This window comes from Gymnoscopelus microlampas (genome assembly GCF_963454915.1).
Source record: "Gymnoscopelus microlampas genome assembly, chromosome: 3".
NCBI classification, from domain to species: domain Eukaryota; kingdom Metazoa; phylum Chordata; class Actinopteri; order Myctophiformes; family Myctophidae; genus Gymnoscopelus; species Gymnoscopelus microlampas.
Genome location: NC_139940.1, coordinates 15,324,662 through 15,337,161, shown reverse-complemented (window position 1 = coordinate 15,337,161; position 12,500 = coordinate 15,324,662). Strand labels below are relative to the sequence as shown.

At 45.4% G+C, this 12,500-nt stretch overlaps 1 protein-coding gene across 2 annotated transcripts in view; it reads left to right on the top strand.

Moving 5' to 3' along the window:
* Window positions 1-12,500, top strand: part of itga8 (integrin, alpha 8) — a 93,370-nt gene that overhangs the window by 7,658 nt on the left and 73,212 nt on the right. The window contains exons 3-8 of one of the 2 annotated variants that reach the window (XM_084051847.1): window positions 741-841; window positions 1,815-1,938; window positions 6,942-7,003; window positions 7,577-7,622; window positions 12,214-12,339; window positions 12,484-12,500. The exon at window positions 12,484-12,500 is cut by the window's right edge and continues 61 nt beyond it. In XM_084051847.1, coding sequence (XP_083907973.1) covers window positions 741-841; window positions 1,815-1,938; window positions 6,942-7,003; window positions 7,577-7,622; window positions 12,214-12,339; window positions 12,484-12,500 — 476 coding nt within the window. The remainder of the gene's footprint in view (window positions 1-740; window positions 842-1,814; window positions 1,939-6,941; window positions 7,004-7,576; window positions 7,623-12,213; window positions 12,340-12,483) is intronic. The other variant, XM_084051848.1, reaches the window with a different exon arrangement.

The following is a 12,500-nucleotide window of genomic DNA, read 5'->3' as shown; positions in this document are numbered from 1 at the left end:
GTTGGGTTGGATCTGCATCACATGTCAACTACATGTTAACCACAAGTTCACAATGCAACGTGTTGTGAGCTCATAGATCGGCTGTTTCCGCTATTCGTTGTACAAGAAAGTATGTTTGTGTAAACGATAAATGGTGCCTTTATATAGTGGGGCATCAAACTTTGAAACCTTCCGATTCCCAAGCGGCCGCTTATAGCAGTAGCCTCATAGTCGACCAGAAAGTGATTCCGTTGTTGAGCGGACTCCCTGTGGGCTCTATACTAGTGTCTTTTCGATATTAAATATCTTCTCTAGAAATAGCCGATCTACAAGCTTACAACGCAACGTGTTCAAACTTCATTTTTGTTCAAACTTCACAACCATGTTAGATTCATCAGAAACACCCGTCCTTGGTTCTGGTGACTGACATTGTCCTTCTAATACGTGAGGAGACCGTGTTTTTACCATTACTTTTTTCATTTATTTGTAATATTTCTTTTGGAAAATGAGGGCAGGGTGAGTCACCAAAACCAAAGACGGGTGTTTTTGATCAAGCAACTTAAAAACTGTTTGGGTGCTCCCAAAAGCCTGAGTAGACTATAAAATTACCCAAATATTTTTTGAAAGTGAAATATCCCTTTAAAGTTTAAGTGGTTACGGGTGATTTATAATATTGCCCGTGTCGTGCAACCAAGTATGAATCTGGCATAAATGGGATTCTCATTATTGCTCTCTCTTTCTCTCTCTATCTCTGTGTGTAGACAACAGGATGATCAAGGTGAATGGAAGCAGAGAGCCTCTGGAGTTCAAATCCCACCAGTGGTTCGGAGCGTCCGTCAGAACGCACAAAGGGAAAGTGGTGGTGAGTGGCGGCGGGACAGGAAGTGACGTGCAGTTCTTCAGGGTTTCCATTCTAACCAGACAATGTCTCTCAAAAGTTTAATTTCAACTAAGGACCCCATAACTCTGAGAGCGTACAAATGGAACCAAACGGACCCGTAATCGGGTCCGTTTGGTTCCATTTGTACGCTCTCAGAGTTACAGACCAGAGAGGGAGGGGTCTAATTTAGATCCCTTAAACCACACTGATGAAATATTAATCTCAGTGGAGATTCACGGCTAACCACTTAAGCCCTATGTACTTTGTTGTATAACGAATAGCAAACATTTCGTCTATTTTCACTATTTTAGAAAATGTTTTCAATTATTTCGATCTTTTCATTTATTTATTTATTTTAAATGTTTTGAAGAATGTTGCCTATAATAACATGCCCAGAATAGGGATGCCAGGGTTGAATGTGGTTCAGTCATTTGTGTCCCTATACAGTAGCACTCCTTATTCTGCGTATCACTTCTTATGTTATTTATAGATACTATTTGGTTTGTCAAACAAATGCTAGACAGATGCTTGGTGTGATGTTTACCTGGTATCCTAGTTAATTTGAAGTAATATATTCATTTCTTTGCACTATATTTACTTGACCGTTTACCCAGTCATTTGTTGACTTAGAGTTCATGCCATTTACTCTCATCTTGCACTTTGTAAGTCACTCCGGATAAGAGCATCTGCTAAATGCCTCAGTTGCAAATGGTAAATTGTAATCTGACCTCCACATCCACATGCAGCCCTACTGGGATCCTGGTCTCCCATAGCTCTCCTACACTGTCTCCTCAGAGAAAAAAGCATGACATGAGGGTGGACTGTCTACATCCCTGCAGTTAACCGTTAACCGTCGCGTCTGTGTGTGTGTGTGTGTGTGTGTGTGTGTGTGTGTGTGTGTGTGTGTGTGTGCGTGTGCGTGTGCGTGCGTGTGCGTGTGTGTGTGTGCGTGCAGGCCTGTGCTCCTCTGTATCACTGGCGTACAGTGAAGCTAAGTGGAGAGAAGGATCCGGTGGGAACTTGTTACGTTGCCGTTCAGAACTTCAGCGCCTACGCAGAATACTCTCCCTGCAGGACCAGTGAGTCACCGTCTGTCTGTCTGTCTGTCTGTCTCTGTCTGATTGCCTGCCTGTCTGTCTGTCTGTAAGTCCCTGTGTGTGTGTGTGTCTCTCTGTCCCTGTTTGACGTCCTTCACAGACGTCTTCAAAGGCTTTGGTTTATTACTCCACCATACATCTCCCCTGCCTTCTTATCCATATGTCTCTCTCTCTCTCTCTCTCTCTCTCTCTCTCTCTCTCTCTCTCTCTCTCTCTCTCTCTCTCTCTCTCTCTCTCTCTCTCTCTCTCTCTCTCTCTCTGTCTCTTTCTGTCTCAGTGGCGTGCACAGACATTTTGAGGGGCAGGTGCTCAAGTAAATTATACTTTTTTTGTTTACTTGGTCTGCTCTTTTTTCCCTCTACACCTATACCTCTTTGCCAAAAATAGCCGATCTACAAGCCCACAACGCCTCGCAGCGCGAGGCGTTGTGAGCTTGTAGATCTGCTATTTTTGGCTAAAGTTCTCCTCAGAAAAGGGATGCTAGGTTTCGAGTGGTTATGGTAAAAAGAAAAATCATATCACATAAAGATTTGGCGGACCCCCTGTAGTAACTCTGAGGACCCCCTAGGGGTCCCGGACCCCCGGTTGAAGCCCCTGCTGTAAACTGAAGAAAAAAAAACTTTTCTTTTTTTCAAAAGGGCACTTCTGGTCAAGAGGGCAAAGGGCAGGGCTCTAGCACCACCTAGAGTCTATCTGTGCACGTCCCTGGTCTGTCTGTCTCTGTCTCTGTCTCTGTCTCTGTCTCTGTCTCTGTCTCTGTCTCTGTCTCTGTCTCTGTCTCTGTCTCTGTCTCTGTCTCTGTCTCTGTTTCTCCTCTCCATTCTGTCATCTGTCAGTCTCTCTCTGTCTCTCCTCCCTCTGTCTCTGTCTCTGTTTACTGGCCTCTTCAAAGCAGACGTTTTACTGCTTCACTGCATGAATCTTCTCTCTTTCTCCTCCTCCTCCTCCCCTCCCTCTCTCCTTCTCTCTATCCCTCTCTCCTTCTCTCCCCCTCTCTATCTCTGATTCTACCATTTTATTCATCTCTCCTGCCGTATCTTCTCTCTTTCCATTCCACCTTCTCTCTCTTCATCTCTCAGTCTCACTGTTTCCAAACCCTCTCTTTCTAGTTCTCTCCTTTAGTTTTCACCATGTCTAACCCCCAACATCTCTCTCTCATTCTCTGTGTCTATGCCACTGGTTCACTCATTCTCTCTCTTCATCTCATATACAGTAGCTGATATATTGCACTTTTACCTTAGCGCTAGGTATACTCTTAGTTTCTTGTTTTAGAACAGAATGCACTTAAGACTTCTGGTGATTAGTAGTTTCGTTCCCTACCTATGTTGAATGCACGTATTGTAAGTCTATATAAGCTTTGGATGAAAGCGTCTGCTAAATGACTGTAATGTAATGTAATGTAATTCTCTGTGTCTATGCCACTGGTTCACTCATTCTCTGTGTCTATGCCACTGGCCCACAACGTGGGTTTTGGTGACCCCAAATGGACCGTTACGGGTAACTCTGAGTGTACAAATGGAACCAAATGGTTACGGGTCCATTTGGCTGGAGTTAAATGAACATTGAGGATTTTAGATAGAGTGTAGATTGGGGGCCCAGAGATAAAAACTATAACAAATAGTGGTCCGTGGCTAAATGCATGTCAAACTGGGGGTCCTTCGCCCCCCCACCCCCCCCCTCCTTGCATCCCTGAATCTCTCTCTCATTCTCTCACGCTTATCAGTCCAGTGTTTCTGTGTTGACCTTTGACCCCGGACAGTGATATGAGTGTGTGAGTGCTCGATAAGGAGCCAAGCTGGCTATCGGGTGACGCATCATAAACAACACATCAAACACGCTGTTCTCAACACGCATGTCGCCTGTGCGTGTGCACACGCACTCACGCACGCACACACACACACACACACACACACACACACACACACACACACACACACACACACACACACACTACAAACGCATACATACAAAGACACGCATATTCAGAGAAAAGTGCTCGCACACATACGTATATATATATACACTTACACATGTGCTCATACAGCCACTGCCTATGTGCACACACACACACCCACCCCACACAAGCAGTTGTGACGGTGAGGTTATTTAAAGGTGTGTTTGATGTTGTTTATGCTAAAGAGTGTAATCAAGACCTTAATTGTCCTCCGGAGAGAAATAGATTCAACACACAATACTCCCGCTAGTGTAGGAGGTGTAGAGCGTGTGTGTGTGTGTGTGTGTGTGTGTGTGTGTGTGTGTGTGTGTGTGTGTGTGTGTGTGGGTGGGTGGGTGGGTGGGTGGGTGGGTGTGTGTGGGGGGGTGGGTGGGTGGGGGTGTGGGTGGGTGGGTGGGTGGGGGTGTGGGTGTGGGTGGGTGGGGGTCACAGTGTTTAGGCCAAGGAAAGATGTCTTTGCAATGAATCTGAATCCTGGCCTAAATTTATCACCACACACACACACACACACACACACACACACACACACACACACACACACACACACACACACACACACACACACACACACACACACACACACACACACACACACACATACACACACACACACACACGTACATGTTCTTTACTTCTATCTTTATTTTATGAGGACTGGCTGTCCTCTTAAGGATATCTTGACATTATTACGGCTAGGTTAAAGTTAGGTTAAGACCTTAAGGTTAAGCATGTAAAACCTGTGTGTGTGTGTGTGTGTGTGTGTGTGTGTGTGTGTGTGTGTGTGTGTGTGTGTGTGTGTGTGTGTGTGTGTGTGTGTGTGTGTGTGTGTGTGTGTGTGTGTGTGTGTGTGTGTGTGTGTGTGTGTGTGTGTGTGTGTGTGCACGCGCACACATATTTACGAGTCATTTAGCTTCCCCTTGGGCCTTGGGGTGCCTCTGAAACTGAGAACAATTCATTATGCGTGCAGCATTTTCTCGCAGACACGCACACGCAACCGCTCACTTGGATGCTCTCCTTTAGATAAACACACTTTTAGTGTTTCCCCATTTACAAACGTTATATCCCCTCAAACCACATCGAGTTCCTCTTTGTTTTATGGAGTTAGTAAATCCTATGCTGACTGTGCGTTTTATTGGATGGCCGCTGAAGTCAGTCCATCATGCTCTCAGTACTCAAGTACAGAGAGCTGTACAAGCTGAGCTACAGCATTGTTCTGGCTGGCGTGACACTTATCAGAACTCTGCATCACAAACACTTTATTGCCCAGTATGAGGTTTCATAACAGGAATTTACTTTGGCACGACGGTTCAGTGACAAACCCAAGTGGCTGCTACATCGTTCACCATCACTTCAGCACATACCGTACACAACTCATTCACAGTGAAACAGCACACTGCAGACTCTACTCTCTCTCTCTCTCTCTCTCTCTCTCTCTCTCTCTCTCTCTCTCTATATATATATATATATATATATATATATATATATATATATGCGATATATGTAATATAATATTACAGTACGATTGTAAAACCAGGCAATTTGTAAAAGGAGCGCTCATTTTCTTGGACGCGTTACTAAATGTGTGTGCTCGCGGGCGTTCGCCTTTCAACGGTTTGATCCCGTCAATTCAGCGCATGAGTAGCACGGCTTGGGTGTGGCAAGTCTTGCGGTACATACTGGGAGCTGACGGTATAGGTGTTGCGCTCCACCTCAGCAATCCATCTCTCAGTGGTCTAACGTAACATATTGAAATGGGGATGGACTCCTGTGTTCTGGCTTGTTTATAGGCTAGTGTTTAAGATGTAGGCTTTCCGCGGGGAGACCTGGGTTCGATTCCAGGGCGTTACATATGTATATGTATATATATACTGTATATAGACATAAAATGTCGTATTAGAAAGTAGACAAATACTCCTATGTTACACTGGCATATATACTGTATGTCTGTATGATGTATATTTTGTTTAATGTGTAAGTGAATACCTGAGTGCTGGGGTTCACTGCCAACACCTACTGTTAGTCTTGGGGAGGGTGTAGACCAGTGGTTCTCAAAGTTGGGTCCGCGGACCCTCAGGGTTCCTTGAGGGGGTTCCAAATGGACCCTTACAGGTCTGTAACTCTGAGAGCGTACAAATGGAACCAAATGGACCCTTACGGGTCCATTTGGTTCCATTTGTACGCTCTCAGAGTTATGGGGGTTCTTGAAACTAAAACGTCTCCTCTGATATTCACTAGGAGGGTGTAACCCATGCGGAGGAACAAGACATCCCTCCCAGTTCAGCTGCTGAACTGCTGAACAGGCCAACCTGTAGAAGTCGCTATAGTGAAAAGAAAATGTTTTGCCATCACCACCTGGCTTCCCAGCCGCTAACACTGACAATTGTGTATGTTGGAACGCCCGGGCCAAGCCGGAGGCACCGTGGAGGAATTGAACCCCAGTCTCTCTCCACAGTGGCGGAAACCTTAACCCTGCACTCTCCTGATTCATTCCTTCTCTCTTATCACTCTTACTAACCACTTGAACGCCCTATTCTGGGGGGCACATTCACCAAAAATAGCTGATCTACAATCTCAATACAGGGTTTAAGTGGTTCACATCTTATTTGTATTTCAGCCATGGTACTTTGTCCTTGTGTGGTCCTTATAGGATCACAGAAGTGTTGTCTGGTGAGTTCCTTACTGCTGGTACTAACGTTGAACAAAACTACGTATCTGGTATCCTAGTTCCTTAGAGGCACTACATTGTTCTCCTTGCACTCTACTTATGTGACTACACTGTATACCTTGTTGTTTGTTGACCAGGGTTCATGCTTACTCTGAGTCACAAGAGCGCCTGCTAAATGCCAAATGGAACGGTATACTTGTTGCACCAACTTAATGTTCGCTCTGTGTGTGTGTGTGTGTGTGTGTGTGTGTGTGTGTGTGTGTGTGTGTGTGTGTGTGTGTGTGTGTGTGTGTGTGTGTGTGTGTGTGTGTGTGTGTGTGTGTGTGTGTGTGTGTGTGTGTGTGTGTGTGTGTGTCTCTCTCTCAGATGACCCAGATCCAGAGGGACAGGGGTTCTGTCAGGCTGGCTTCAGTGTGGATTTTACCAAGGTACCCATAAAATACACACACACACACACACACACACACACACACACACACACACACACACACACACACACACACACACACACACACAGACACACACACACACACACACACACACACACACACACACACACACACACACACACACACACACACACACACACACACACAATAGATGTACGACACAGGAAGATGAGGTCACATTTGTCAACAGTGGACTCTCCTCTCCTGTCAACAAACAGTAGTAGGTTGGGTCATATCCCAACCTACCACACACAAGAGACCACACACACACACACACACACACACACACACACACACACACACACACACACACACACACACACACACACACACACACACACACACAGGGACATTCTTGACAGTACAGCGAGTGTGAACTTTTACGTCCTTCCTCGTGGCTCTTCTGTACCCCATACAGGAAGCTGTCATTCCCTACAGGATGTACTTGATGGACACACACACACACACATGTTATGTACCTTTCAGGTCCCATGTCTGTAATTTCTCAGATTCATGTCATGTGACTAATCTGGACCAATCCCTGTCTTCCAGGAAGGAACGCTGGTAGTTGGAGGGCCAGGTAGCTTCTACTGGCAAGGTAAGTCACAGATCTCACTCACTCAGCACACTCACACAATGCACTGCACACACACACACACACACACACACACACACACACACACACACACACACACACACACACACACACACACACACACACACACACACACACACACACACACACACACACACTTCATCAGTGCTCTGCAGTTTCATCCCAAGAGAGAGACTAGCGTAGAGTGAGATCGAATATTTATTTATCTCCCTCTCTCTCTCTCTCTCTCTCTCTCTCTCTGTCTCTGTGTAACAGTCAGACAGGAAGTTAGTGTTGGGGCGTTATAATGAGCTGATCGCTGGGTAATGATGCGTGGAGGACCCCGCCCCCCCAGCGAGAAGCAGCCCTTTAGCGAGAGAGAGAGAGAGAGAGGGGGGGGGGGGGTCAAAGGCAGGCTTGGCAGAGGGGAAGGTCCCTATTATTCTGGGGCAAACCTTCAGCGAAAACAGCTGATCTTCAACACGTCGCAATGCAACGAGTTGAAGAGATTTGGTGTAGAGCCTAGTATGGATGGACCCCTAGGGGACTCTGATCAATGAAGTATATAGGGTTTAAGTGGTTACGCATTCAGCAGACTGCAACTGCAATCTGCAGCTTAGTATTTTAATCCATGGTGAAAATGTTGTTTAATTGTAAAAAAGACAATATTAAATGGATCCTTTTCCCAAAGGGGGGTCAAACACTTTATGGACAAATGCTGCGCTCTACTGAGCGCATTCTTCTCGTTTGTAATTGAATTTGACAGTGGAGGTCATGTGACATAAGTCATGAGCTTAACCCATTTAGACCTGGAACTGTGTAATTTTTATTTGCTGTGTGCAAATCTTTGAATATATATATTTTTAAAGCGAACATTTTTAACTCGAATCGTTGCCTCTGGGGGTCCCTGGAACAAAATATTTTGATGGGGGTCCGCGGCCAAATACATATAATTTTGGGGGTCCTTGACATGACAAAGATTGAGCACCACATATATTGTAGTGGTGGGGGGTTAAATCCATGCAGAGGCGAGTAGAAAAGAGAGTATGGACATGACAGACAAGGACAGAGGGACACAGATGTGAAAGGACAAATGAGAGAGAGACATGAAGTGAGTGATTCAGCCTCTGTTGACAAAGCAGAGGAGAGAAAGATAAATGAAAAGCACAGAGAGAGAGAAAGTGACAGAGAACAACAATAAAGAGAGAGATGGATTTCCTTGGTCTACTCTACATACACATGCATCATGCACATAAATACACCCATACCCACCCACGCCATATGCAATTATGAACACGTGTGTGTGTGTGTGTGTGTGTGTGTGTGTGTGTGTGTGTGTGTGTGTGTGTGTGTGTGTGTGTGTGTGTGTGTGTGTGTGTGTGTGTGTGTGTGTGTGTGTGTGTGTGTGTGTGTGTGGAGTTGAAGGTCTGTCTCTTTGTATTCCCTGCTCACTTATCCTCATTTAAAGATGACATACTGCTCGTGACTCTCTCGCTCGCTCGCTCGCTCGCTCTCTCTCTCTCTCTCGCCCCTTCATCCCTTCACCTTTACCCTGCTCTGTCCCTCCACAACACTTCATTTGTCTCCAATAAGAGAGCTTGTGTTTTCACTAGAGATCACAAAGAAAGACAGCGAAAGGAGAGAAGAGGATTGGGGGGGTGGAAAGACAGAAGAAAGGGAGGTGGAAGGGAGGGGAGACACTGAAAAGGTGTCTGTATTGATCTGTATTAATGGTTATTTGTGATCTGGCAGTGAATAAATCATTTGGACTGGAATTCACTGAGAGCCATTCCGAGAGGAATGTGAGAGTTTAGAAACTTGACTTTGTAGTCAAATAAATCAAACTAAGTGACTATTTTAAGTTCTTTCCAAAGTTATGTCCTCATGGCCTTTTAAATATTGATTGATTTTGTTTACGTCAGTATGATATTACATAACGAGAAGTAATGATGATACACCCTGGCATCTGATACATTAAAACATCATCAGAGCTAATGGACTGCAGACTCTCTCTCTCCCCTCTCTCCCTCTCTCTCTCTCTCTCTCTCTCTCTCTCTCTCTCTCTCTCCCTCTCTCTCTCTCCCTCTCTCTCCCTCTATATTACATTGTAGCTGTCGAGCAGAAACCTTGCGTCTCCATATTTCAACTTTCTATGTTTTTTTGTTTTTTTGTTTGTAAATTAATGTCCTACTTCATCATACAAGTGTGTCACACAAAAGTAGTGCAAATAGAGCTTGCAGATTGGCTATTGTCATTATTTTTAAATGTTTGTTTTAAATAATAATAAAAAAGGAAGGGTTTTGGACATACAAGGTTTCCGCTGTGCTCTCTGGTCTTGCCATGGCTGACTGGCTGCCTCCAGTCAGTCCTAAACACTTCCTGCCAGTGTTTGGAGAGGCAGGGAGCTCAGGGGTTTCATGGCCTCTAATAAACAGCCATTATCCCAGCCTCTGCAGTGCAGACCACTCATTTACAGTACGTTTACAGTACACACTGAATTATGACCCCTACAGCTACACTTCATGCTTATTGGGCCTGGGTACGACATTTTAACCACTTAAACCCTCAATACTCAGTAAGCGTCACATTTGGCTCTGTTCTTGGTCTGCTCTTGTTTTTACCTCTAATCCCTTTGCTGAAAATAGCTGATATGAGTGACATGTTGTGAGCTTGTAGATTTGCTCTTTTCTGCGAATGTAGCCCCCCGGAATAGGGATGTTGGGGTTCAAGTGGTTAACGCAATGTTGGATTGAGGAGCGGAGAAGGAGAGGAGAGGAGAAAGGAAGGGAGAAATAGAGAGTAGAACTGGTTAACAAAGGTACAATATAGAATTACAACTCTGTCTAATTATGTCAGAATGGGATCTGTTTGCATCGCTGTAATGAGCTGGTATCAAGATCGGATGAAAAGAGTGAGAGGGGCAAACAAAGTGAAAGAGAGATAGAGAGAGCAGAGAGAGAGACATCACAGAGAGAGGGAGAGAGAGCAGAGAGAGAGAGAGAGAGAGAGAGAGGAGGAGTGGAGGGTAAGAGAGCTCGTTTCTCTGTCTGTCGGCAGACACGCTCACACACACATTAAGCAGGATGGATGACAGAGGAGAGGTGGAGGTCAGCTGTAGATAACGTCTTCTGTTTGTTCAACCTTTAGTTCAACACAATGGACACACACACACACACACACACACACACACACACACACACACACACACACACACACACACACACACACACACACACACACACACACACACACACACACACACACACACACACACACACACACAATACATGCTACATACACACATGTGAGATGTAGACACACACATACCCTACATCACACACACATAGACACATGAAACACACACATGTGTGTGCGTGTGCACGCACACAAACACACATCCATTCTGCTGTGTTTTCAGCAACATTCAGAGGATGTTTTCTGCTCTCTGTGCAGAAGTGTGTATGTTCACAGTGTGTGTTCTAGCAGAATGTGTGTAGTAGCAGGGTGTGTGTGTTTTTAGCTGTCCTTGGGGATGAGTCCTGCCGTTAGCACTACAGCTCTTTGATGTGTCACGGAGTGTGTGTGTGTGTGTGTGTGTGCGTGCGTGCGTGCGTGTGTGTGTGTGAGTGTGTGTGTGCGTGTGTGTGTGTGTGTGTGTGTGTGGACATGTGCACATAAAATTTGAGAAGATGGGAGTCTATGTTCCGAGCTGATAGTTTGAGTGGGAGCTGGTAATGGGAGTCTGCTGGAGGAGGTGCTGACCTTACTGTGTGTGTGTGTGTGTGTGTGTGTGTGTGTGTGTGTGTGTGTGTGCGTGCGTGCGTGCGTGCGTGCGTGCGTGCGTGCGTGCGTGCGTGCGTGCGTGCGTGCGTGCGTGCGTGCGTGCGTGCGTGCGTGCGTGCGTGCGTGCGTGCGTGCGTGCGTGCGTGCGTGCGTGCGTGCGTGCGTGCGTGCGTGCGTGCGTGCGTGCGTGAAAAAAAAGAAGAGATTTGTATGTACTTTGCAAATGCAAACTTTACAAACATCTGGGGGAAAAAGCCATACTGGCTTTATATATGAGATGTTGACATGTTAGTGTTTAGGTGTAATTAGAAATATGTACTTTGCTGAAGACAATAATGGAATGTCCCATCTCTACCATTTAATAAATAATAAAGCTAAACTAACCATAAGCAATCATATCAACCATGAACCCTGGCGTCCCTATTCTGGGTATGTAATAATAGGTGAACATTGGGCAAAAATAGGTGAACATTCTGTGAAAATAAGTGATCTACGCCAATCTATAAGCTCACATTGCATTGAATTGTGACACGATGTGCGCTTGTCAGCTACTTTTGCTGTTTGATGTACAACAAAGTATATACAGTATAAGTTTTGAGTGTTTGAAACCAATTTTATGCCCGGCTCTGGTTCGAGCTGAAACTGCTGGTGACAAACAGATGTCACACTCTCCTTGTTTGTGCGTGTGTGTGTGTGTGTGTGTGTGTGTGTGTGTGTGTGTGTGTGTGTGTGTGTGTGTGTGTGTGTGTGTGTGTGTGTGTGTGTGTGTGTGTGTGTGTGTGTGTGTGTGTGTGTGTTTGTGTGTGTGTAGGTCAGGTGATGACTGCGGGCATAGCAGAGATATTGAACGGTTACTCTCTGAAGGCGGTGCTGAGACGAATCCCCGGAGAGAAACACACGAGTGCGGCTGCAGACACACACGACGACAGCTACCTGGGTAACACACACACACACACACACACACACATTTTTCACACAAATATAAAAACACATAATACACACAAACACACAGTGACATATTACATGCTAAACACATCCAGAGCAGAGCATTACATCCATAGTTAATTCCCTCCATATGTAGTGATGTGTGTGACTGAA